The sequence below is a fragment of the Syngnathoides biaculeatus genome, chromosome 3 (assembly GCF_019802595.1).
Source record: "Syngnathoides biaculeatus isolate LvHL_M chromosome 3, ASM1980259v1, whole genome shotgun sequence".
In the NCBI taxonomy this organism is placed as follows: Eukaryota; Metazoa; Chordata; class Actinopteri; order Syngnathiformes; family Syngnathidae; genus Syngnathoides; species Syngnathoides biaculeatus.
The window spans coordinates 1027384-1052651 of NC_084642.1; the positions used below are offsets into that span (position 1 = coordinate 1027384).

Consider the following 25268-nt stretch of genomic DNA (forward strand, 5'->3'; position numbering starts at 1 on the left):
GCCCCGTCGACCTCCGATGTCTACCACCCTGTCGTCCGACGTTCTCTCATCTTCACCTACTTTTTCTTCTTCTCTTTGGAGGACTACGGAGCCTCCCACATGCTAGTCTGGCGCTTCTGAGGACCACCCTCGGGCCCCTGGAGTGACTCAACGACAATAAGGACAACAGCCGAGAGGGGAGCTGCAAGGACTTGAGCTCAGCTGGACAAATGTTGACTTTCACGTGTCTTACACAAAGTTGATGGCGGTTTTCCAACGAGCTGCACTGCTGGATTTTCCGTGTGCAGTCCACGCTCATAATAACTTATGAGGATGATGATGGAGCACCTTTTAAATGTACCCAAGGATGCTCCCCATCTTCTGGTTTAAAAATCCCGCATGTGGTCCAGTTCTTGATTGCGGTCATATGAACAGTTTTCACAAACCAAATGAACAGATGAGCAACCATGTCGACTTTATGTGGGGCTTCGTAGACAAAAGAAACACTTCAGATACTGCGCATGCGCCCAAACTCCAGTTGCCCCCTTTCATAGTGGCACTGAGGTCGCAAAATCTGGTACGAGGGCTCCCTCTTGTGGTACGTTCAAAAAAAAGGTCGTGGCACTTTCCCCGAGCCACCCCCAAATCACGTACTTTGTCCTCTATTTGTTATACTGTTATTACAGTTTTCTGTTGAGCAAATTTGTAAGTACATTTGCATGTAATCACTCAGAAATGTTTGCTCTCAAACATTAGTGGGGGGGGGGAATATCAAATTATTCGATTGGTAAATTCAATACATTGTAGTTATGCGTTGCTTGTTAGTTTGTTTTCTGTGCAGTGTTGAAGTTCCAACTGTGCCTTGCGTTTCAGTGGCTGACTTTGGAATAAAATAAAACACCAACGTGAATAATTACCAACACGCGCAGAGGAAGGCAGGACGCAACTTCCAAGAAGTCCAAACTGAGATGATGACACGACATAACTTTGTCTTTTTTTTGTTTGTTTGTTTGTTTTTTTGTTAATTTAACCCATTTTTGGACCCGCCTTGAAGGAGACGTGCAATGGTTGTGTTGCAAATTACGTAAGTCAAGTCCCAAATGTGAAGATTGTGCCATACAAGGTTTTAATCGGGACATTTTGGAGTGTTTTAACTTTGAGAAAGGACGTCGTGGCCACTAAAAGTCATTTCGATTGACAACGTTGTGGTCCAGTTGAGTGGATGACGGCACGTGGGAAAACACCGAGAGGGAAAATGTCAACTGTGAGACAGAAAAGCGCAACACGATGCGGTCATCAGAGCAAGAGAAATAAAGTGAATGTCACGGGAAGGGGCAAGGGAAGAAGCTCGTAAACTCACGCGAGACTCACGCGTACGTACACGTCACATGAGCTAGCTTTTGAGGTGCGGGGGAGCGCGCAAAGGCAGTGGCACGACCACGCCCCCTGACCTTGAAACAAAGTCATTCACCTTTCAAACATGTGACGTGGCACGAAGCGTTCCGAGAAGAACATCGTCCATTTCCTAAAAGTGTGACGACAGCGCGTGCAATGACACCCCCTCGCCTTTGGGGGGGCGGTTATGTTGCACAAACGAGCCTCGTCTGCCGGAAGTAAATGCAAAGAAAATCAAAGTTCGCCGAACGGCGTTTGCCCCTTAAGCCGTGTTTTACCAAACACTTGTTTGGGCTTCCGATCGATCCGCACATCGGCACGATACGAGCCGCGTTTTTCAGCGGTAAAAGTTACAGACCGGCCCGACTCGATTGTGTCCGGATCAACTTGGACGTTAGCTTCGCTCGCTAGCTGCTAACAAAGAGCCAGCAAAACAGAATGCGAAGGTCTGAAAGTGAGGAAGTAAATCAAGGTTTGTGATTATCGCGTGGAAATGTGTGCACAAGTCAAAGAAGAAGAGTACGAGGAGGAACTTTGTGGAAGAAACGAGGACGACGAGCGACAAGCTCAACTACTGGAAGCTGCTTTCCAAAAGTCTCAGGATGGCTCACGCAGAGGTTTGTTGCTCTCTTACTTCCACATGTGAATACGAACTACTTGACGCTTCATAGTTTGGATTTTGAGCAAATGTTTGTCAAGATATTCCCACAATTAGAATCCCGGCGTTGTTATGAGTTTATCCCTCTTTTTTTTTTTTTTTTGGGGGGGGGGGCTCTGCGTTTTCCTGGCGACCAGTTGTAGGAATAATTTTGAATATAATTATCATACATGTGCTTCAAATAAAGAGATGCTTTGCTCCGCTCTTGATAACGTGGCGGTCGGTTAGCAGGAGATAGCACGAGAACAAAAACATGGAATCATCAGAACTGTTAGAACCGGGACCACCTGTTGTCTGTTCAAGAAATGATGACCAAGTGTGTACTCGGCAATCTTCCACACACACACACACACACACACAGGAACAAACAAGTACACTTTGTTCCCAACTATGTAACGTCCACGTAAATAAGGGGCGTTTTGAAACAAAATCAAAAGAGATGCTGAGGAGAGGATAATCCGAGAGCGCAGTCGCCAACTGGACGAGGCACTTCCTCTCCTTTCTCCTGGCGAGCTGTCAAACTTGAACTGGTGCTGATGGACCTTTCCGACTGGCGATCTTCAGCTGCGCCCCTCTTAGCTACATTTGCCATGCCCCGCAATCTTCCAAAATGGAAACCGAACAGAACATGTTGGAAGTGGATTCTCTGCAGTATGTTTTTTGCCAAATGCACCAGACTTGTCCAAAAGAGTTCTACGGAGAGCTCTCAACTATTTCACGCAAGGATACGTACACGGAATTAAGATTTTGGACGGAGCGGGACGGAGTTACGGCCAAACGTTGGCGATCGATGCAAAAACGTTTGACGCCTCACAAACTTCATATTGAAATCCAACGGGATCAAAATGTGGAATCGTACTGCGCATGTAAAGCAGGGTGAGTACTTTTAACTTGGAAAGATCACCAGTAATATCATTGGCGTCTTGGTAATTCATTTGACTTGGCTCGTAATGGAACCCAGTCTGATGTGATACAAATTGGAAAAAATGGACATTTCTCTAGCGTGACGTGGCGCGTTCACGTATCCCTAACCCGACTCTTTGGCATAAAACGTGACACACTTCGTTCAGCAGGTCACAAAGTGAAAGTTGTTCTCCCGCACTGATAATAATGAAATCCAACTCCGAGAAGATCCTCCGCCCTCCCTTAAATTCGAACATACAGCCTTGTGCTTGTTGATATTGTCCACATTTAGTTGTGCGCGTGCGCTCTTCCGCGAGCGTTAATCCATCGCGGACACTTCGTCAACTGTGTTTTAGGCTTTGGAAAATGCATCAACCGAGCCGGATGTCTTTCTTCAGAATTGCACGTTCCCCAAGCGCATCCGAGGACCGTTTTCTTCGTAACGTGAACTTTTCCAAGCGCACGCTATTGACGCCCAGCATTGCTTGTGGGACAACACGGCGAGAGGGGCGCGTCAAAGCCAGGGGTTAATCTGATCGGCTGTTATTGTACGAGTGATTGACAGGTCGGAAAGGTCTATTGGTAAACCTGACACCAGTCCAGGGTGTGTGTCCCGCCTCTCGCCACAAATCAACCGGGAAAGGCGCCAACGCAACCGCGATCCCAATGAGGAAAATGAATAGACGGGTGGATGGTGGTTGGGGGAGTCGCCCTTAGGCACGCAAAGGCAAAAGGTTGTTCTGTGGGCGGCTCCAATTTTGGAGAAACTCTGGTTCACATCCGTCATACAAAACAGAGAGGGTCCAACACTACCACTTAAAAAGAGACCCAGTCATATTTCAACTTTGGTGTGTGCCCTCTTCGGAGCCAAAAATGAAATGCGACCATGTAACTTGACCAAGTGGGTTTTTTTTTTTTTTTTTTTTTTCTCTCCTTTTGTCCAGCTGAGTGCAGCAAACAAAATCTTCCTCCTGAACGCCAAGAGTGCAACTTGAAAGTGGAACAGCGGAGGCGTGTTAAGAAGGAGGCGGAGGAAGAGGAAGAGCTCGAGTACCCCTGTGTTAAAGAAGAAGATGAAGAGGAGGAAGAGCCCGTCCGCATCAAAGAAGAGGAAGAGGGCGTCACCATCATTGTAAAGAGTGAAGATGAAGAAGCCCAAGGTCAGTGGTCCCCGCTTCATCCGGGTCAACGGGAGGAGAACGGAGGGGCGGAACCCCCGAGCGGCAGCTCAGGTCCCCGCCTGACAACAGAAGGCCTCGGAGCTCGCTGCCGAGCGTCGCAAGCCGACTGCCTCTTGGCGCCACTGTCAGAGAGTGACGACATCACGTCGCACTCTTCTGACACTGAGAATGAGCGAAATTCAAAGGAGAAACCTTTTGCTTGTTTATTCTGCAGCACACGTTTTGGTGTTCATTCGCGTTTGGTTCAACATATGAGAAAACACACTGGGGAAAAGCCCTTTTCCTGCGCAGTGTGCAGCCAGACATTCTCTCAAAAAGGCGCATTGACCAGACACACAAGAACGCACTCGGGGGAGAAACCGTTTTCTTGTTCAGTCTGCGGCAAAGGATTTACTCAGAAGGAACATTTAGTAACGCACACCAGAACGCACACAGGAGAGAAACCGTTTTCATGCTCAGTGTGTGGTAAAAGTTTCTCCATCAAGGGAAATCTGATAACGCACACAAAAATACATACTGGAGAGAAAGCTTTTGTCTGCTCCGTCTGCGACCTAAGTTTTGTTGATCGTTCATCGTTGGTTCAACACGTAAGAACACATACCGGGGAGAAACCTTTCTCCTGTTCAGTCTGTGGTAAAAGATTTACTCAGAGGGGGCAGTTGACGACACACTCGAGAACACACACGGGAGAAAAGCCCTTTTCCTGCTCAGTTTGCAACCTGGGTTTCGGCGATCGTTCCACGTTGGTACTCCACATGAGAACGCACACCGGGGAGAAGCCTTTTTCCTGCTCCGTTTGCAATAAAAGGTTTTCCCAGAGAGCGCATTTAAGAACGCACACAAGGACGCACACCGGAGAGAAACCTTTTGCCTGTTCCGTCTGCCCCATAAGTTTTGCGGATCGTTCGTCGCTGGTTCAACACACGAGAATCCACACCGGTGAGAAAGTGTTCGGCTGCAACGTGTGTGAGCAAAGGTTCTCGTACAAGTATCAGATGAACAAACACAAGTGTACTGGTGAGAAGAGCAGCAGTACGTGAAGCCGCACAAGTCAACTGGGAAGAAAGCGGCTCCGAAATTGGAAATGCTCAGCTGGAATAAGTGGACTTGGGATCTTTCGTAAAGACGTCTTTTTGACACGATAGTATGCAACGTGATGTTTGCGGATTTCTGAGAATGGTCTTTTTCTTCCACGCGTTCAAAGTCGCTGTTGGAGCATTGCTTTTACTTGGGTGCAATAACAACACAACACTAACTGGGATGACGGGAGCAAAAGCACGCTGCTCACGGGCCCGCCGCACAACGCACGGTTCTGTTTCGATCGCGGGTCACCTTCAGTTTTGCTCTTGTGTTCATTAGAAGAAGTCCCGCAGTGTCCTGCGGCCTGCTTGCTGCTATTTCTGACCCGTCCCCGTGGAATAAAATGGCAAAAACATAACTCAAAAGATGTGTCATGGGATTATTTTTTACGCACAAAATATATACATTGAGTATTCATACGCAGAGACATTTTATTAGATCATCTTGGAACTGTATATTAGTGGAAGTGTATTTTACTGCTTAATGGAATGGAGAGAAGAAAAGGGGCCTAAAAGTGTTTGGGCAGTGTGTGTAATGGCACCTCCACCCCAAAGGGAGGCTGCAAGTGTTCTAGAATGTTCCCAACTGCGTCTTCTGCCGGAAGTAAAAGCAAAGAAACACCACGAAGCGCCTCGCAAGTCACATCTTTGAAACCTTTCCATCTACTTTCTGTCTTTATCCGTGTCCTACAACTTTGTGGAATGGGTCACCGGGACGAGATTCGATGACGTCATTGCGGGTATTACTGACGTAAGCTCCATCTTGCGGACTTTTCAACTCGTAAATATTTCATCAATTATCAAACAAAACGTCTACAATGTTTTTTTTTTCTTTTTTTACCGCAATGTGTCAGCACACAGCAACCAAAGGTTGAAATGTTTGATATTTCGTGTCAACACTTTTTTTCCCCTCTTGTGTTTACTGATGAGGCAGCTGGTAAAGTGTTGGCCTCACAGTTCTGAGGACTCGGGTTCAATCCCGGACCCCCCCTGTTTGCATGTTCTCCCCGTGCCTGTGTGGCTTTTCTTTGGGTGGGAGCGCCGGTTTCCTCGTACATCCCCAAAAACATGCAACTCCAAATTGCCCCTAAAAGTGTGATTGGGAGTGCGGCTGTTTGTCTCCGTGTGCCCTGCGATTGGCTGGCGACCAGTTCAGGGTGTACCCCGCCTCCGCTGGGATAGGCTCCAGCACTGAGGATAAGCGTCTCAGAAAATGGATGGATGGATATTTCCTGATGAATTAAAAAAGTAATAATGCACAGATTATGTTCTAAATCCAGTGCAGTGTTTCCAAAACGATTCAAAGGAAATTAGAAGCTGACATGAAGTCAAAAAAATATTTTTGGGGTCAGCGGAGACTGCGAAACCTCTTCAAACTTTGGATCTGGAAAGTTTTCCTCTGCTTTTTTTTGCAAGTGCTTGTTGTCTTTTATGATTTTATCCGTATGAATGAAAAAAGGCCATCTTGCTTGCTTTCTTTTATTTTTCTGTCCTTTTTCTGCATCCATCCATCCATCATCTTTCGCTCTCAGCGTTTGTGTGTGTGGTCACAGTTGTTACCTGTGAATGTGCTTCAAACAATTATGATGCTGCACAATAAAAGTTATTCTTTATTCTACACCATAACAGTGTTTTGTCTTCATTGCGTTCTGTTGAGAGAAGAATTAAATGGCACCGTTCATGCACCAGCAAACTTTCTACATGATCACATTAAAATCAGAAAATGTAAGCTCGACAGTGAAAGCAAGAAATAGTTTTGTTTTTGTTTTTTTTTTTAAATGAAGGGAAAAAAAAACCAAAAAGTTTTAAAAGTGAAATGGAGCGACAGTTGCTTGTGAAGTTTGTTCGACCGGTGAGGAGCACACAAACAGAACTTGATTTTGTTGGCTTTGGGATCTGGAGAAGGAAAACGCCCGTGACTGAAAGGATGATCACATTGGAAAAGTTTGACGTTTGAGCCTCAAATAGTTGTCGACAAGTGTGCGAGGGGCAGAAAAAAAAAGAAGCCCACAAAACAGGTTGACCTTTGAACTTTGTCAGAATCGTCACTGGAGTGAGACTTTTGCAGCACAGAACATTTCGAAATGAAATAACAATATTGAGGTTTGGAACATTTTACATTCCAACGATGAGGTGTGCGGCGGCCCAGACGTGACATGTGGGGAAAATAAAACAAAGTTGTTGCCGCCCCTCCCCACTTACGTGTCATTTCTGGAGCTCTGTAGATGTGCGGTCATCACACGTGACACAAAATACGAACCCTTCCTCCATTTTCCGGAAGTGCGGCGGGTCAAGGGACTCGGTTGAAGTTTGTCCCAGTAGTTCTGCCGTACTTTGACTTCCGCGTACTCGTGGCTCGCCGGACGCGCTTCACCAAATCGATCTTGCTGTAAGTCGCAGCACGTCCCACGTGCGCTTGAATGGAGTTAAACGGCGTTGGTGAAACGTTTCTGTCCGGATAAATTTGCCCTCGGAGCTCCTCAGCTTTGTCAGTTTTGTTCGGCGTGCAGCGGGCAAGCGAGCTCGGCGCGTTTCCTGTCAAAATGTGTGCGAAATTTGTCAAAGAAGAGGACGAGGAGGACGTGTATGGGGCAAAAGAGGAGAAGGAAGCACGACGTCAACTGGCGGGCGCCCCTTTCAACGACTTCCGGAGAGCAGGTTTGCTCACTTCTTGAAACATTCTTTGCACTTTTATGTCGAAGTGAGCCACAAACGTTATGATATTCCATGTCAGCACAACACCTCAGACTGACTGAAGTACAGTACTGTGCAGAGCTCAAGGGGACCGACCGGCGACGCGCGGAGATGACGTCATACCCAGTCGCGCAAGACTCCCAACTGATTCCTGCGTTTACGTCCACACGTTTACGTTCCATCTGACATTTCAATGGGAGGGCGGGGCTAGCGGTCATAAACGCGATCAAAATCAGAAGGAACAACAAATTACTGTATCATATTCGGACCGTGAAATGAAAAGGACTTTTTTTTCCCCACGAGTTGACGCTCCTCTTTTGCAGCATTTTTCTTCCTTGGACGCTGTATTTTTATTTTGTATTTTATTTACTTTTTGCCCAGTCCAATCAAATAATAAATAATGTAGTACATATTTGAATATGTTTGTGTCAGAACGGTTGTACCGTAGGTGGTGGAGTGTTTTTACAAACATCAATGTCACAACCCACAAAGCGTTGGTGTTTGTCTTCTTGTATCTTGCAGCCGTCACTGAAGACCAGCTGGAACCGGACCCTCCTCACTGTAAGGCCGAAGACGAGCCCTCAGGGCCTCCTCGCGTTAAAGAGGAAGAGGAGGAGACGGCTGTCGCCAAGCTGCCGTTCACTTGTGTCATCGTGAAGATTGAAGGGGATGATGATGAGGATGAAGACCAATGTGGACGATCACAAGCCGACAGCCTTTTAGCTCCACTCTCGGATAGCGACGCCAAAATGTCAGACTCTGATGACGATGATGAACAATCCAAAGGTGACGTGGCGTGTCAAGCGGAGGACAAACCCTGGGAATGTTCCCTGTGTGGCAAGTCTTTCTCTGCCAAAAAAAACCTGAGAAGACACCTGATGCTCCATACAGGCGAAAAACCTTTCAGTTGCTCGGATTGTGGTAAAAGATTCGCCAGTAAGGCACATTTGCACAGACACGCAAGAACGCACACTGGAGAGAAACCTTTTTCCTGCTCAGTGTGCGGTCTTAGGGTAACTCAAAAGATTAATTTAATCAATCACATGAAAACGCACACTGAGGAGAAACCTTTCGCCTGCCCATTTTGCAGGAAAGGGTTTGCTCGTAAGGCACATTTGAACAGACACACCCAAATACACACCGGAGGCAAAGCCGTCGTCTGCTCAGTCTGCAGCTTAAATTTCGCCGATCGTTCCACTTTGGCAAAGCACATGAGAGAGCACACCGGGGGGAAACCCTTTTCCTGCTCGGATTGCGGTAAAAGTTTCTCTCAGAGACGCGCTCTGACAAGACACACAAGAATGCACACAGGAGAGAAACCTTTCGAGTGCAGTGTGTGTGATAAAAGATTCCCTCAAAAGTATCAGGTCAAGAAACACAAGTGTGTTGTTGACAAATGCGCCATGAAATGAAACTTTAGCGCAAGGCTGTGGCGACCCTGAATGCTGAACAATTGTGTGCAGTCGGCGCCAACGAGGTCTCCCCGGCTGGCTTGAACATTTTCACAAGCACGGACCTAAAGGACTTGAAGTTGTGATGGAGCCATTTATTTCCAAAAGTCCATTATTTTCATTTCGTCTTGACTGGCCAGCTTCCAGTCGTTTGGATGCGAGCTTTTTATTCTTTATTCTGTTGTCCAATCAGATTTCAGCCGTTATATGTCGCCATGGTAGTCCAATCTGCCCACGACCTTCACATTCAGCTTTATGCCAGTCTTCTCAGTTTAGATTTGTGTTTTATTTGTCTCGTTTAGCAAAAATCTTCATGAGTTTTGGTGATTTCTACTCTACTCGGCCATCTAATATCAACCGGAACACACATGTTTGCACCACGGTATGCCCTATATTTGATTTTCAATACATGTCTCGTATAAATGAATGGGACGTTCTTACCTAGCATAACATTGCTACATGTGAACGATTGACACACTTATTCTTTGTTGAGCGATATTTAGCGATGATCGGACTGCACAAACGTGTCGCTTTCTTGCCGGCTCGCGGCCAGAAGCTTAACCAGACTGTGTTTGCACGAAGATATGCCCTAAATTTGATTTTTAATACACGTCTCGTATAAATGAATGAGACGTTCTCCGCTAGCATAACATTGCCCCGTGTGAATGGTTGAATGAAATCAGAAGCATGGCGTCTCTCTCAGTTCAGAATGTATTGTATTGTATTTGCCATTTTTACGAATTGTTTGTCTTACGTCAGTGCACGTGGCCTGACGTCACTTCAGGAGGCGTGGTTAAGTGCCCTGTACGGAGGGGTCGATTAAAAATCAAATTTAGGGCATATCTTCGTGCAAACAGAGTCTGGTTAAGCTTCGGCCGCGAGCCGCCAAGAAAGCGACACGTTTGTGCAGTTCGATCATCGCTAAATATCGCTCAACAAAGAATAAGTGTGTCAATCGATCACACGTAGCGGCGTTATGCTAGCGGAGAACCTCGAATTCTTTTATACGAGACGTGTATTGAAAATCAAATATAGGGCATACCTTCGTGCAAACATATGTGTTCCGGTTGATATCAGATGGATTCAGTTGATGATGCGGTCTTCCACAAAGTTTGATCCATCGAAGGCATTTTTCGTACCGGGTCTTCGGTTTTGGAAAGGGTACGAATGGAACTCCACCAACTAGCCTTTCGGGATACCTGTCGTCACTATTACAACGTCCGTGACTACACCTCTTAACCATATTTGTTGTTAAATAACCCAAATACGCGATAAAACGCTAACTAAACCTATACTGGACCATGCAATGTTGTCTGAGAAAATGGCGGGAGCAAAAACGGGCCTCCGATTGGTCAGTGACGCGGATTGCGCAATATCCACGTAGGGGTCAATTGAGTTCTGTCAAGGTATTTCTGTTCTGGAGCTATTACACGTGAGGTCCGAAGTTCACCGTGGCCACGGATGACATGTTCAAGTCGGTCGAGCGTGGGACCCGATCTCGATCCGGAGGCTGCGGCTCGACGTCAACCAATCCCAGGACGATCAGCTTTTTATTCAAAGCAAGAAAATGATGTAAAAATGTAAATCTGTGTAACCGTATGGATTAAAGTTAGCTGACAGAGCAAAATCTTGACTTTCAGATTGATGTCATCTGCGCATTTGTTCAGCACAATTTGGACTTTGCAATTTTAATCTGACAACATGTTATTTTGCAAATTGAAAGAATTTTCCGGCATCGTGAGATGGAAACAGACAAAAGGCTTCCTTCCGTCTACGTTAGCGTAGCGGATGATGAAAACGATACAAACGGACAAACATTCCGGATGAGGCAAGCAACACTGATTGCAGCTGTGAAATTAGACTCCAGGAGAATTGAACTCACAACCCCTGCTTCAGGCTGACATCACCAAGTCGTGTTCATGTGAAGACTGAAGGTGACAAAGAAGACAGACAGCAGACGGCTGTCAGATGGTGACCACATCAACAAGTCGGGAAAAAAAACTTGACCACACTTCGAAATGTGAAGTGTTGCTGCAAATATTGCATCTATCCATCCATCCATTTCTGAGCTGCTTATCCTCATGAGGGCCACGCGAGTGCTGGAGCCTATCCCAGCTGCGGGGGGGGGGGTACACCAGCCAATCGCAGGGCACGTGGGGACAGACAACAGGCTCACTCGCAAGTTAGTTAACGCGTGTTTTTGGGGATGTGGGAGGAAAGCGGGGTGCCCACCCGGACATGCAAGCTCCACACAGGCGGGTCCGGGATTGAACCCGTGTCCTCAGAACTGTGAGGCCAACCCTTTTACCAGCTGCTCCACCGTTGCGCCCTGTTGGTTCAGCCATTCGAGGAGTGGCTGAAAGGCTTTGGCGACTCTCTCTCTCTCTCTCCCTCTCCCCCCCCCCTTTTTTTTTTTTTGCAGGACTGTACGTCACAGCCTTATCTAATGTAAAATGCATAACTCAGATGTATTTGTTGGCTTCTTTCTGTGCAGACTGTTTATTCGTTGACGCGCACTCTTTTACTGGACGTGTCGTCTTTTTTTTTTACTTTCTGTTGCCGAAGGAGTTTGTCCAAGTGTACTTGCCATACTAGCAGCGTTGCAAATCTGCATGACGTAGGCACACTCGCTCGACTAAATCGTTCCTCCCAAATGAGTGACCGCTCGATTCTACGGAAGCTTCGACGAACGACGTCAATCGCTGGCCGACTGGATCAAAAGCTCGTGAATGAAATTTCAGTGGCCGCCGAAGCCTCCCCGGCTAGCTCGTCTTGCTAACCGCGAACAAAGAGACGCCTTCCTAGCAACGCGTCGTCGAGCCGAGATCAAGCCACCGTCTTCGGTGTCATGAAATGAGTGCGAAAGCAAGAGGGGAGCGTGTGGCGGAGTTTGGGGGAGCGAAAAGAGGGAACGACGGACTGGACGCCGTCTTCAAGGAGCCCCGAGTTGTGCTGCACCGAACAGGTTTGCTCGATGCTTATTCTCGCGTGTTCAGTGAGTAGACTCAGAAATAAGGCCTCGTTGTGATTTCTGAAGAGAACAACTTGCGAAAGTCTTGACTCTGCTGCGGCGGTCTTTGGCCTTCGGTGCGGTCGCGTTCCAGCGTTCAGTCCGCTGGCTTGCGTTCATTTGCTGTTGCGCGCTGCCCTCTAGTGGCCATTTTGTGTCACTTTTTGTGGCACGTAAACACTGTTTCGTTTCGCAAATGGCCAGTTTCACCCTTTCATCTGCCAAGAGAGGTAAAGGTGGGGTCAGCTGCTCAACTTGCTCTCCGGAGGCGGAGTTGATCTTACTGGGTTGGTCCACGGTGAACATCGGGGGTGCAGATCGCGTGTACACGTACGCAATACATTGAAACAACTGAAGAAAGTAGGACTTGTGGCGTCATGTAGTCAAATCAAAGTCAAATCGAGTCTTTGGTATGTGTACGATAAGTCACATGTCCTAAAATACGCGCCACTCGAGTGCCCCACAAGCTGTGACCGCAGATGCAAGCGGTGAAAAAGGTTTTTCCTCCACAGGGATTACAGGCTCTCTCCTAGAAATGGGATGAGTAGTTTGCTGATTGTCAAGAGATTTGGAGCAAAGTAGTGGCCGGACGCCTCCTTGGTCAGATGTTCCGGAAAGACGGCGGGTGGATCTCGGTACCTCGACAGCAACGCAGGGATGAAGTTCTCGCGCCGCCCTGGGGCCCGGACATCGCCGCTTTTGCCGGGTGGATTCCCCCTGATTAAGATGCCGAATCATCGATTTGAGCCCAGTCAGAATCAGAATCAGCTTTAATGGCCAATTGTGTAAAACGCGCAAGGAATTTTTTTTTTTTTTTTTTTTTCCCGGCAGATAAGCAGAAGAATAGGAATGAAGTCGATGGATGTACACTGGCGTCTTGAAAATCGCTGAGTGTCTACTTTTGTTTTACTGAGCTACTCAACAACTTGCAAAGAACCATGTGATTGTCGAATTTCATCGTTCTGCACGTTCTTGCTTAACATTGCCAAGATCAGAATCAGCTTTAACGTCCAACTGTGTCTCAACACACAGGGAATTGGTCTCCGGGCGGTGACGTTTTGTACGTTTTAGCGATGTCATGAAACGCTCGACCGGAGCAAACCGTCTGTGCCTGTGTTTGTCTTCATGGGTCCTGCAGACGTCAATCGGGAACACTTCAGGAATCAACTGGAGCAGCAGGAGTGGAGCTCCGAGGCGGCGGCGTCCCGTCACGTCAAAGAGGAGGAGGAGGAGGAGCCGTCAAACATCAAAGAGGAGCACCCCTGCATTAAAGAGGAAGACGAGGAGGCTGATGTCACGTCATCGCCGTCCCCCTTTGTCATTGTGAAGGTTGAAGGGGACGCAGAAGAGCGTGATGGAGACCGCTGGGGCGGAGGAGCTCAAGCAGACGAACTCTTGGCTCCACGCTCGGGGGGCGGCGACACAACGGCACACTCTTTTGACACTGACGATGACGATGACGATGATGGTGGTGGTGGTGAACACGCCAAAGGTCACGATGACAACAAACACTTGACTTGCCCTCAGTGTGGCAAGACGTTTGGTACCAAGTACACTTTGAGAGTGCACATTATGACGCACACGGGAGAGAGACCCTTTGCCTGCTTAGTTTGCGGTAAACGATTCTCTGTAAAGGGAGTCCTGAAGAGGCACACAAGAACACACACGGGAGAGAAACCTTTTTCCTGCTCAGTTTGCGGGAAAAGATTTTCTACAAAGGGACATTTGAATAGACACTCGACAACACACAGTGGCGAGAAAACCTTTGCCTGCCCAGTTTGCGCTCAAACGTTCTCTGAAAAGGAAAACTTAAAAAGGCACACGCGGACGCACACTGGAGAGAAACCCTTTTCCTGCTTAGTTTGCGGGCTCAAACTCTCTCAGAAGTCGAATTTAACAAGCCACATGAAAACGCATACTGGAGAGAAACCTTTTGCCTGTTCGGTGTGTGGCAAAAGTTTCTCTTTAAGGACAAGCTTAATAAGCCACACCAGAACACACACTGGTGAGAAACCTTTTGCATGTTCCGTTTGTGCTAAAAGGTTTGCCCGTAAGACATATTTAAAGTTGCACGTACAAGAGCACAAACTGGAGAGAAAACTCTTGTCCGCGTAGTGCGCACTAAAAGTTCGGATCTCCCTTGTGCTTCTCCAACAGTGATAGTGTTGGGTGTCACACAGTATTTACTCATTGTGTGGATAAATAGAATTTCCGATGTCCGTGATTTATGTCCATGTCCGTGATTGATCAAATAAAAGTGCGCTTCCACGTCCTGATCACACCCCGACGTAGAGGTGATCGATTATTTTTGCTCCGCATGTTCTCTTTGTCACTGGATTCTGCATGACTCCTGCAGCGGAACAAGAACGGAGGACAATACATTCCTGTTTGGTGGAACAAATTCTAGAATTTAAGATGTAATTGTGAGTCAGTTTTAGTGCCTTGCTGGCCCTGACGGTTTAAAAAAGATGCTGGAGGTTTTACTAAAGCGGACCGATCTTGCGTTCCGAAAGTTGGCTCGATTGTTCAATGGTGGTTACTTTCGGCTCGTCCCTTTTAGGGGTCGCCACCGCGTGTCGATTCAGATGAACGCACATATATTATTTGGCAGAGTTTTTACGCCGGATCCCCTTCCTGACACAACCCTTCTCAGGGAGCGGACGCCCCAGTGGGGCACTAACCCACGACCCCTGGTTTACAAAACCACTGAGCTACGGGGTTGAGCCAGGCGCGATTGTTCAATTTGACGCAAAAATAACAACAACGATCACATCCGGGGCATGAGCTGTACCTCAAAACAAATCAGCCAACGAGGACGCTTTCCTCATAAAGCCCCCCCCCCCCCCCCATCCGAGTCGTTTGTGCCAAGTCAGCGAAAAACCAAAACACAGATGTCCTCATCACATTTGCGATTTGACAGCTTTTGTGTGAATAATATTTGCTGAAAAAAAAACAACATTTTCAATACTGTAAGTGTGTACAAAAAGCGAGGGCGGAGCGAGGCGTCTGACGTCGCGGCGGATGTGACGTCGGACGCTACGCTCCAAAGGTCAAGGCGTCCTTAAAACGGATCCTTCCTGAATGAATCCTGAATTTATTCAAGCCTCGACACAGTTCGTCGCTACTTTACACCGTCAGGAAACTCAAAACTTCGTGTTGGGATCTAAAAAAAAAAAAAAAAAAAGTGGTCTGGGTGCACTTTGAGGCTTCCGCTACTGGGTTAGCCGATTTAGCTCAGCTTGCTAGCTGTGAACAAAGAGACGCGTTAGTGAAAATGTGTGCAAAGAGGGTGAAAGAAGAACAGGACGAGGATTTACTCGCTGCAACTGAAGAAAAGGAGCCACAAAGTCGACAAGTGGACGTCGCCGTCTTGAAGAAGCCTCAAGTTGTCTTACGCGGGCCAGGTGAGGTTGGCGCTTTTCTTCCTCTTCAATGTTTCGCGACTTGTTCAGTTTCTTCACGATATTGTTCGCATTTTTGCTTCGCACTGGCCTGTCTGGAAGCAGTGCATTTGGTTCTTGGGCCTTCAGCGGTTCATTCATCCACTTCCTTGTTCTTACCATCGCTACCACTGCGCGTTCATAGAAATGAGTATTGTCATCATATTACAGTTCAACAAAAAGAAATCATTTTGCTGCTCCCGACTGACCTGAAATACGAGAGCTTCAGTCTGGTTTGACTTCAGACAACCAGACAAAAAAAAAAAAAAAAATAATAATAATAATTTGCACCGTGTACGAAGAGATGGCACATTTCTCTCTCCCATTTGTTACATCTCACCCGCACAACTGCTTTCTGGTCTTGCCCTGTCTCGTTAATTTTTATTTCCTATGTTATCAATAACGATGAGTGAAAATACGAAGAGGAATTTTTCGCACGTGGCAACTGGATTGTTGTGGTCGTCTTGGAAGACGTTTGGCCTCTCATCCGAGCGGCTTTCATCACTTCCTCGCGTTGCATCAATGCGAATATTTACAAGCAGACCAAGTTGGTCTTAGTATTTTCATCCGTTCAAAGATAATGACAGCTATTACCTGTATTACAGCGCGTCCTTTCTTGGGCAAATGGAATATTGACGCAGTAGGAAACAAGCATCGGACAAAATGCCTGGAATATTTGACCGGACCGTAGAATTGCAGCTCAGTCCGAGTTGGCCAGAATGAGGGTCACGCGATCCGATGTTCTCGTCCTTGACAAATGTCGTGCTGCAGCGTTTTGTACGCGTTAGTTTGTATGCCACGTATAGCTCAGTATTGTGGTTAAAAGAATGAAAGCTAATCTTATGTTTCTGTATGATGTTGCCAAGCAGCAGCATGTAAATACTGAATAAAAGAGGGCTGACTATTGATCCCTGCAGGACTCCGCAAATGACATTATCACACCCAGAGGTCATATGGCTGACAGATATAACATAGTAATACCACATATTAAAACTTAGACTATAAAGTACGAGATATACGTTTTTAAAAATTGAAAAATGACAACTGTTATGAATATGGTGGTTCGGTACGCAGAAAATTATTATTATTTTTTTTTTTTAATCCGAAGCATCGTCTTTACTTTTTGGGAGGATATTATGAAATGCCCAGTGTCCAAAGAAGGCGGTGGGAATAAGAAAAACGTTTATGGGCTGTGTTTGTCTCGTGTCCCGCAGACCTCAGTGAAGAAGATGTTCATCCTGAGCAGCACGAGCCAGGTTCCCTCCAAATCAAACAGGAAGAGGAACCAGAGCCCCGCCGCATTAAAGAAGAGGAGGAGGACGCCGCCGATAACACGGCGCTGCCTTGGTCTTGCGTCATTGTGAAGCTTGAGAGTGACGAAGAAGAGGTTGATGAAGACCACCGTGGAGAGTCGCAAGCGGGAAGCCTCTTGGCGCCACAACCGCGTAGCGACGACACAACGTCGGATGAGGAAGAATCCTCGAAAGATGAGATGATGTCTCGCGACAGGGACAGCAAACACCTCAAGCGCTCGGACTGTGACAGAACCTTTAGTACAAAGGCCACTTTGAGAGTGCACACTGGAACGGAACATTTCTCCTGCTCACTTTGTGGGAAAACGTTCACTCAGGAGCGACATTTCAAAGCTCACACGAGGACGCACACTGGGAAGAAACCTTTTGCCTGCTCACTTTGCGGGAAAACGTTCGCCCAGAAGGGACATTTCAACACGCACAAAAGGACGCACACGGGAGAGAAGCCTTTTGCCTGCTCAGTTTGTGGTAAAAGGTTCAGTCAGAAAGGATATTTGGGAACACACGCAAGGACACACACTGGAGAAAACCCTTTTGCATGCTCAATCTGTGGTCTTACCCTTACTCAAAAGTCCAATCTAATCATTCACATGAGGACGCACACTGGAGAGAAACCCTTTGCTTGCTCAGTTTGCGGGAAAAGTTTCTCAATCAAGAAAAGTTTAATAGTCCACACAAGAACCCACACTGGGGAAAAGCCTTTTGCATGCTCCGTTTGTAGCAGTAGCTTTTCCACAAAGGGCCATTTAAGAAGACACACAAGAACACACACAGGAGAGAAACCTTTTTCCTGCTTAGTGTGCGGTCTTAGATTAACTCAAAAGAATAATTTAACTAAGCACATGAGAACACACACCGGGGAGAAACCTTTTTCCTGCTCGGTTTGCGGGAAAACATTCGCTCAGAAGGCACAATTAAACACACACACAAGAACACACACCGGGGAGAAACCCTTTTCCTGTTCCGTCTGCACTTATAGCTTCAGTGAACGTTCCAAACTGGTGAAGCACATGAGGACACACACTGGTGAGAAAGTATTCAGCTGCAGTGTGTGCGATAAAAGATTCTCTCACAAGTATCAGCTCGACAAACATGGTTGTTTTGGTCAACCAGTGATGGCTTTGAGCATTGTATAATATCTGTGAATACTTGGCTGTTTAAATAAGTTCCTATTATTACCACAATATATATATTTATATGCTACTCATCTACCATAAACACTTGTACTCGCAAATTTAATTGATTTATTGATTAGTCCTTTAACTCAATTTACTGACTCACTGAATGAAAGGGAAACGTCGCTGATCTGATACAACCGTGTGTGTGTGTGTCCCCCCCCCCTCCTCCCTAAGAAAAAACATATATTTTATTCTGATGACTGAACTCATTTCTTCTACAAAAAGGAGCATAGAAAGAAGCAATAAATACAGACAAAAGTAAAGACTGTTAATAACAGGCGGCGAACTATTTGAAAAGGGAATTAACTGTAGTTGACACTCGGCACCAGATGATGGCAGGAAAGCGCGCAAACCACAATAAACAGCATCGAGGAAGAAGACTAACTGGACGCAACGTCGAAGAAGAGCCTCGTTCTTTTCTTCCTTTTTGTGATTTTTGTCACGACTATTTGGATGTATTATACACTTGCAGTTTTTAGTGCTTTAGTGTAACAGTGAAGTCAGCGTAGTTGTGATCTGAGTGACTGAACGATGGCTAGCTTAGCCTGCTAGCTGCGACACGTTTGAATCCAGCGAGATCGTCTGGATTTGTGATTATCACGCGAAAATGTGGGAGGTAGAAATTCTGAGCGTTGAACAACTATTCGTGGTTCTTGAGAGAACGATAGAAGCGTACGACGAGGAGAACGAGCGACAGCGCCAACTACTGGAGTTTGTTTTCAGGCCTCAAATGACGTGTCGGGCAATGTTCTGTCTTGTTATGGACGCTCTTCGTCGGAAAGCTGTTGCGTTTGAAACCTCCTCGTTTTGTTGCTCTTGTCCCAGTGAGATGTTGATTACGTTGACAGCTTCCACGATCTGCACCTCGATGGTTATGCAAATGAGAAGCTTTGCCTCATCAGGGCAAAACATGTGAAACTAAATTCATTGAATTGCTAAACAAATGTGTAAAAGCAATGCAATGTTATGAGTTTGTATTTATTGGTTACATGTTCATTTTATGGGTCATTTCAACACTTACTGGGGAAGGAGCGCCGTCACTGGTGTGGGGTTAGCTCCTTATTTTATGGGACGGTCACGGCCTTATCCGTCCCGTGATGTCACACACTAATAATTCAGCTTTTGAAAATGTGATGACTTTGAAATAACAACATCAAATTTTCGCCGCCATTTTAAATTCAAATCCTGGTGGCACATATTTACTTCCATACATTGTCAGTTCCTCGGGCCAAAAGTCGAATAGCCCAAACCTTTTGTGGCACTTTTTCGGGAGTGTGTGTGTGTGCCATGATATTTTTTTTCCCCCCAATATAAAATATGTGTCACGGTTGGGAAATGCTGTTCCGTTAGAACGACCATGTATGTAAAGAAAGAGCCTCTTACTTCAGGATTTCTTCCGTTCGTTTGGCTTCGGACAGAAAGGGGCAATAACGGCACACATGAATCCAAGCGAAGCATCAAATATGACATAACAGCGGCACATGCGGGTTACATGAGTTTAAAACACATCCACCCACAACTCGTTGATTGGGCGATTTATTATGATTTGAATCAATTGTAATTGGACAGTAATACTTTGTATTTTCGGCCAGACTTTTTAATAGTTCCAAGTTCAGTACATACGTGGCTTCTTCCATACGTGTTTTCAAATATTATCTGAGGGCTGTTCATCTTTTACTTTCTTTCCGAAAGTGGGACAGATCGTCCGCAATATAGTGTGTGTAATTACACGCTTACACCTCAGGAGGGCGGTAATCCGCTGGAATGCATGAAATGCGTGAACCGGAAGTTAAAAGGTGAGCGAGCTCAGCATTCAAGACGGCCTTCGTGTTTTCGTTTAGTCTTGTTTTCTTTTGCCGTCTTGAAAAAAAAAAAAAATATATATATATATATATATATATATTTGAGATTGTCACATTGAATAATTTATACCCGACAAACAAAGTCGTCATCGTGCACTTGGAAGCTTCTCCGCTTCTACTTCGGCGCGTTCTCCACGCGTGCGGACTTTTGTCGTGTGAAAATGTGTCAAGTGGACAGGCTGAGAGCGCTGCTCAACGAGCGACTGAGTGCGGCCGTGGAAGAAATTGTCGTCGTGTTTGGAAGGACCATCGCGGAGTACGAGGAGGAACTTCGGCGGACCAAAGAGGAGAACCAGCGTCAGCGGCGAATGCTCGACGCTCTTTCCGAGCCCCGAGTTGGCTCGCGCAAAGGTTCGGCCCTTGTTTGCCTTCACCGTTCTTGACTTTCACTGTTTTGTTTTTTTTTTTCCTTGCTTCTTATGCTATGTAATTTTACACTTTCCAAAGATGCTGAATTTCTGGGTTACGTTTGCTGTCAAGCCATCCTCATCAAAATTGAGGGGGGGGGGGGGGGGGGGAATCACAACACACACACAAAAAAAAAAGTACTCAAATGAACAACAACCGAGATTATGATTGATGCAATTCACTGAATTGTTCTCAATTTGACTCAAGTCAATTCTGAACAAACGATGTTGACTTTGTGATGACAGCCTTGGAACTCGTGCGGCGCTCCATTAAAAAAAACGAAAGCTTTTTAAAATCTTTCTCAGAGACAACAGAGATAAAGGGCCTGCTCTGGTAAGGAGAGATGTGGCTGCGTTCAGACGTAAACAATCCCAATTTGAATCACTGCCTCTGGACTACTGAGTAAAGTTTATGCTTCATATGCGGTGCTCGCAATTTGACAAAAATAAATAAATAAAAAACGGCTTCATCCCAGAGCTGACACACACACAAAAAATGACATTTTCACGGTGAAACACATTCAGAAGTGTAAAAATCGCCTCAATTTATTACTAGAAGAGTTTTGCAAGCCTGCTATGATCAGAAACTGTTGTTCTTACGTACGTAACGACACTAAAGCCTCCCCAATGGCATCATTGTTATTTTGAATCGTCCCAAAGCAGTGTGAGAAACTTCACGTTTGACCAGGCCGCTAAATTGTTGCAAACTTGTTGTGTCTTGAATGCGTGCGCGGGTTGCAAAAACATGCAGGTCTTTGTCCTCTTTTCGGAGAATCCAAATTGTAGTTATTAGCTCAGATTTCCACTTGCCAAGTCAAGTCTTTCTCACTAATTTGGCAAAAAAGTCACAAAGCTGGCAACTGGTGAGTGCACCCATCTCTGCAGCTACACAACTTAGCCAAGCTTTTGACACTTTTCTCGTTTATTGAGCACGTTTGTCTTTGTCCTGCAGAAAGTTCCAGTGAAGAATGTCTTCCAACTGAGCCGCAGGAGGCCGAGGCGCCGCAAATTAAAGAGGAGGAGGAGGAGGAGGAGACGAAGGCCGCTGTCGCCTCGTCGCCGTCGGCCGGCGTTTCTCTGAAGGCCGGCGACGAGGGTGAAGGAGAAGCTGATGGAGGATCGCAAGCCCACAAGCTGGTAGCGCCGCTCTCCGATCGCGAGGACGTCGTAAGGTCGGGGTCACCTGACACCGAGGATGAGGAATACTCCAAGAGCGATGGGACAGGTCGCGCTGAGAAAAACCGCTGGAGATGTTCTCGGTGTGAGAAAACATTTCGCTACAGCAGCGCTCTCATCAAACACAATATCATCCACACGGGAGAGAAACCGTTCACGTGTTCAGTTTGTGGCAAAAGTTTTGCTCACAAGGGAAGTTTGACGGCTCACACGATGACGCACACTGGGGAAAAACCCTATTCCTGCTTGATCTGCAACAATCGCTTCACCGATAGCTCGGCGTTGGTGAAGCACACCAGGAGACACACTGGGGAGAAACCTTTCAGATGCTCGGTGTGCGGGAAAAGGTACACGCGAAATGAAAATCTGAAAGTGCACGCGAGAACGCACACCGGTGAGAAACCTTTTTCGTGCTCAGTCTGCAAGAAAAGTTTCAATTCGCCGACGTCGTTCGTGCAACACAAACGAACTCACACTGGCGAGCAACCTTTTTCCTGCTCAGTCTGTAACAAAAGCTTCAATTCGCATTCGTCGTTTGCCCGACACAGAAGAACTCACGCCGGCGACGTCCAGTAACGTTCGCTCGTGCCTTCCCTCACAACCGTCGGCATTCACGCTCGCACGCGTCTGGAGCCGGAAATGAAGCTGCGGGACTCTCAAGACCTTGCCAAATTTGCACTTTCGTGTATTCAAGACTTTGATGAGCAGGTCCGACTTTTGCGCTCAAAAATGTGTCTTAGTCCACAAATCGTGCTTGTGGCTTCCCTCAGAGGGTTGTTGTTGCTAAAATCCACGCGACGGTATCATCATCTCTTCGTTTCATCATATTCAGAGTAAAGAGAGTCCCTGCAATTGATCGTCGTCGATTATTATATTGGATTTAGAGTCATCAGCGTACAAGTATTTGCCTGCACACCTTTTATCCAGTTTGTTCCAAAAGGATTCTCGGAAATCCACGCTCATGTTATTTGTTGAAAGTGAAGAAAAAGGAACATTTTGGACAGATACCACCCCCCCCCCCCCCAGAGTGACAAGAATGATCCTGTTGGGCGGGAAACGTCGACACAATGTACACGATTTGTGATGTGGTGGACCAGATCTGGCCCCTGCCCCTTGAATTGGACACCGATGCACCTCATTTGCACTCTTCTATCAAGTGAGTCTGAGTAATTCTTCAAAATCCCAAAACAAATTCCCCTTCAAATTGGGGCGGCACGGTGGCGCAGCTGTAAAGCCTTGGCCTCACAGTTCTGAGGTCCGGGGCTTGATCCTGGCCCCGCCTGTGTGGAGTTTGCCGGTCCTCCCCGTGCCTGCAAGTGCAAGTGTGGCTTTTCTCCGGGCGGGCACTCCACTTTCCTCCCGCATCTCAAAAAGAGTCAACATTAATTATAAATTGGCCCCAAAAGTGTGATTGTGACTGCGATTGGCTGCCACCGGTTCAGGGCGTACCCCGTCTCCTGCCCATTGACAGCTGGGATAGGCGAGCGACCCTTGTGAGGATAAGCGCCAAAGAAGATTGACGGATGGATGGACAGTTCAAAGTGCAACTCATACCGTCCAATTCGTTTGACGGTAAAAGAAATTTGCGAAGACAAATTACCAACCTAGTTTCCATTTTAAAAAGTATTTTGATGCAATATTTTATTTTGGGATTTTCGTTATCTGTTTGCAACCATTCAAAATGTAAAAATCATGAACTATTTGACTGGTGAAGCCGTCAATTTGAGTTTTCCTCTTTGAATTGAACTACTGAAATCAAAGCTTTCGTTGATTGAAATCCGCCCTTTGTTTTTGCAACATTCTCGCAAATGTTCCAAATGAACTTGCGGTCGGACTGCAAGATATTCTTCTTCTCAGTGATTTAAAAGACTTTGGCACCAACTTCAGCATTATTTCGAAAAGAAGAAAGAATTCCGAAAGGAGTTTTTAGCGTTCACACCAGCGACGTTTCCTGAAGGTAAGACAGGATACCGGAACATCCAGAGTGCAAGGCAGTCGGGCCGGGCCGGGCCGGGCCGGGCCGGGTTTTGTCTGTGAGAAGTCCATCCGTCCTTCTTCTGCTTTTCTACCGAAATGAAACGGACGCCAGAGCGAGACGTCCTCAATCGGTGGCCACCGGACTCTTCTGCTCGTCTTAGAAGATGTTTCCTCTCTCATCTGGGAAGACTTCATCACTCCGTTCACAAGGTTGGTTGGTGTTGTCAAAGTCCATTCGCAGAGTTTTTTTTTAAACTCGTCTAAAAGAAGGAGGATTAGGCCTGTCTTCAATTTCTGCATCAAGTGGCCATAAAATTGTGTCGACTCTTCCTGAAAATCACACACCCACGTAAAACTGCTTCACTCAGGGGTCTCATAGTCAATCGAGCTTGCAGCCGCTCGAAGCAAAGTCCGACTGAGGCTTTTTTTTTTTTTTTAAACACAAAACAAGATAAGCAAGGAAGACAAGTTGTGCGCAAAACTACGACTAAAACTCTCCACGGCAACATTGCTGTAATGACGTCACCCCACCCCCATCCCCCGTGATTGGTGGGTTGGTCACCTCCGCACGACACGGCTGGTGCAACTGCCATTCATATAAAACTCGAGGAGGGTGGGGGGCCACAAAATAACATTTTGGGAGCTGCAAAGGGACCACGGGCCGCCAGTTTGAGACCCCTGCCTTAAACAAATACCACACAAACAATTAGCTTGTCTGTTTTTGATTGAATTGACCCCTCCGTGGATATTGCGCAATCCGCGTCACTGACCAATCGGAGGCCCGTTTTTTGCTCCCGCCATTTTCTCAGACAACATTGCATGGTCCAGTATAGGTTTAGTTAGCGTTTTATCGCGTATTTGGGTTATTTAACAACAAATATGGTTAAGAGGTGTAGTCACGGACTTTGTAATAGTGACGACAGGTATCCTGAAAGGCGAGTCGGTGGGACTTCGATTCGTACCCTTTCCAAAACCGAAGACCCGGTACGAAAAATGCCTTCGATGGATCAAAGACCGCATCATCAACTGAATCCATCTAATATCAACCGGAACACATATGTTTGCACCAAGGTATGCCCTATATTTGATTTTCAATACACGTCTCGTATAAATGAATGAGACGTTCTCCGCTAGCATAACGCCGCTACGTGTGATCGATTGACACACTTATTCTTTGTTGAGCGATGATCGAACTGCACAAACGTGTCGCTTTCTTGCCGGCTCGCGACCGAAGCTTAACCAGACTGTGTTTGCACGAAGATATGCCCTAAATTTGATTTTTAACCTACGTCTCGTATAAATGAATGAGACGTTCATCGCTAGCATAACACCGCTACGTGTGAACAATTGACACACTTATTCTTTGTTGAGCGAAATTGAGCGATGATCGGACTGCACAAACGTATCGATTTCTCGCTGGCTCGCGGCCAGACGCTTAACCAGACTGTGTTTGCACGAAGATATGCCCTAAATTTGATTTTTAATACGCGTCTCGTATAAATGAATGAGACGTTCTCCGCTAGCATAACATTGCTACGTGTGAACGATTGAATGAAATCAGAAGC

General features: G+C 46.5%; 5 protein-coding genes across 5 annotated transcripts; all 5 read left to right on the plus strand.

The window, feature by feature from the left end:
* The first annotated feature begins 1447 nt into the window (after nt 1-1447).
* Nucleotides 1448-6683, plus strand: LOC133497592 (zinc finger protein OZF-like). The gene is made up of 2 exons (XM_061813629.1): nt 1448-1991; nt 3880-6683. Exons 1-2 carry the CDS (start codon nt 1868-1870, stop codon nt 5154-5156), a joined length of 1401 nt encoding a protein of 466 aa, XP_061669613.1. The 5' UTR covers nt 1448-1867; the 3' UTR covers nt 5157-6683.
* Nucleotides 6684-6873: 190 nt separating this feature from the next.
* On the plus strand, nt 6874-10172 carry LOC133497636 (gastrula zinc finger protein XlCGF8.2DB-like). The gene is made up of 2 exons (XM_061813684.1): nt 6874-7853; nt 8412-10172. Exons 1-2 carry the CDS (start codon nt 7739-7741, stop codon nt 9299-9301), a joined length of 1005 nt encoding a protein of 334 aa, XP_061669668.1. The 5' UTR covers nt 6874-7738; the 3' UTR covers nt 9302-10172.
* A 1648-nt stretch (nt 10173-11820) lies between these two features.
* On the plus strand, nt 11821-15048 carry LOC133497627 (gastrula zinc finger protein XlCGF52.1-like). Its single transcript, XM_061813673.1, has 2 exons — nt 11821-12305; nt 13489-15048. Exons 1-2 carry the CDS (start codon nt 12194-12196, stop codon nt 14463-14465), a joined length of 1089 nt encoding a protein of 362 aa, XP_061669657.1. The 5' UTR covers nt 11821-12193; the 3' UTR covers nt 14466-15048.
* Nucleotides 15049-15372: 324 nt separating this feature from the next.
* LOC133497600 (zinc finger protein OZF-like) lies at nt 15373-18435 on the plus strand. The gene is made up of 2 exons (XM_061813640.1): nt 15373-15754; nt 17005-18435. Exons 1-2 carry the CDS (start codon nt 15625-15627, stop codon nt 18237-18239), a joined length of 1365 nt encoding a protein of 454 aa, XP_061669624.1. The 5' UTR covers nt 15373-15624; the 3' UTR covers nt 18240-18435.
* Nucleotides 18436-20170: 1735 nt separating this feature from the next.
* LOC133497637 (zinc finger and SCAN domain-containing protein 2-like) lies at nt 20171-22580 on the plus strand. Its single transcript, XM_061813685.1, has 2 exons — nt 20171-20494; nt 21503-22580. Exons 1-2 carry the CDS (start codon nt 20305-20307, stop codon nt 22300-22302), a joined length of 990 nt encoding a protein of 329 aa, XP_061669669.1. The 5' UTR covers nt 20171-20304; the 3' UTR covers nt 22303-22580.
* Nucleotides 22581-25268: the final 2688 nt, after the last annotated feature.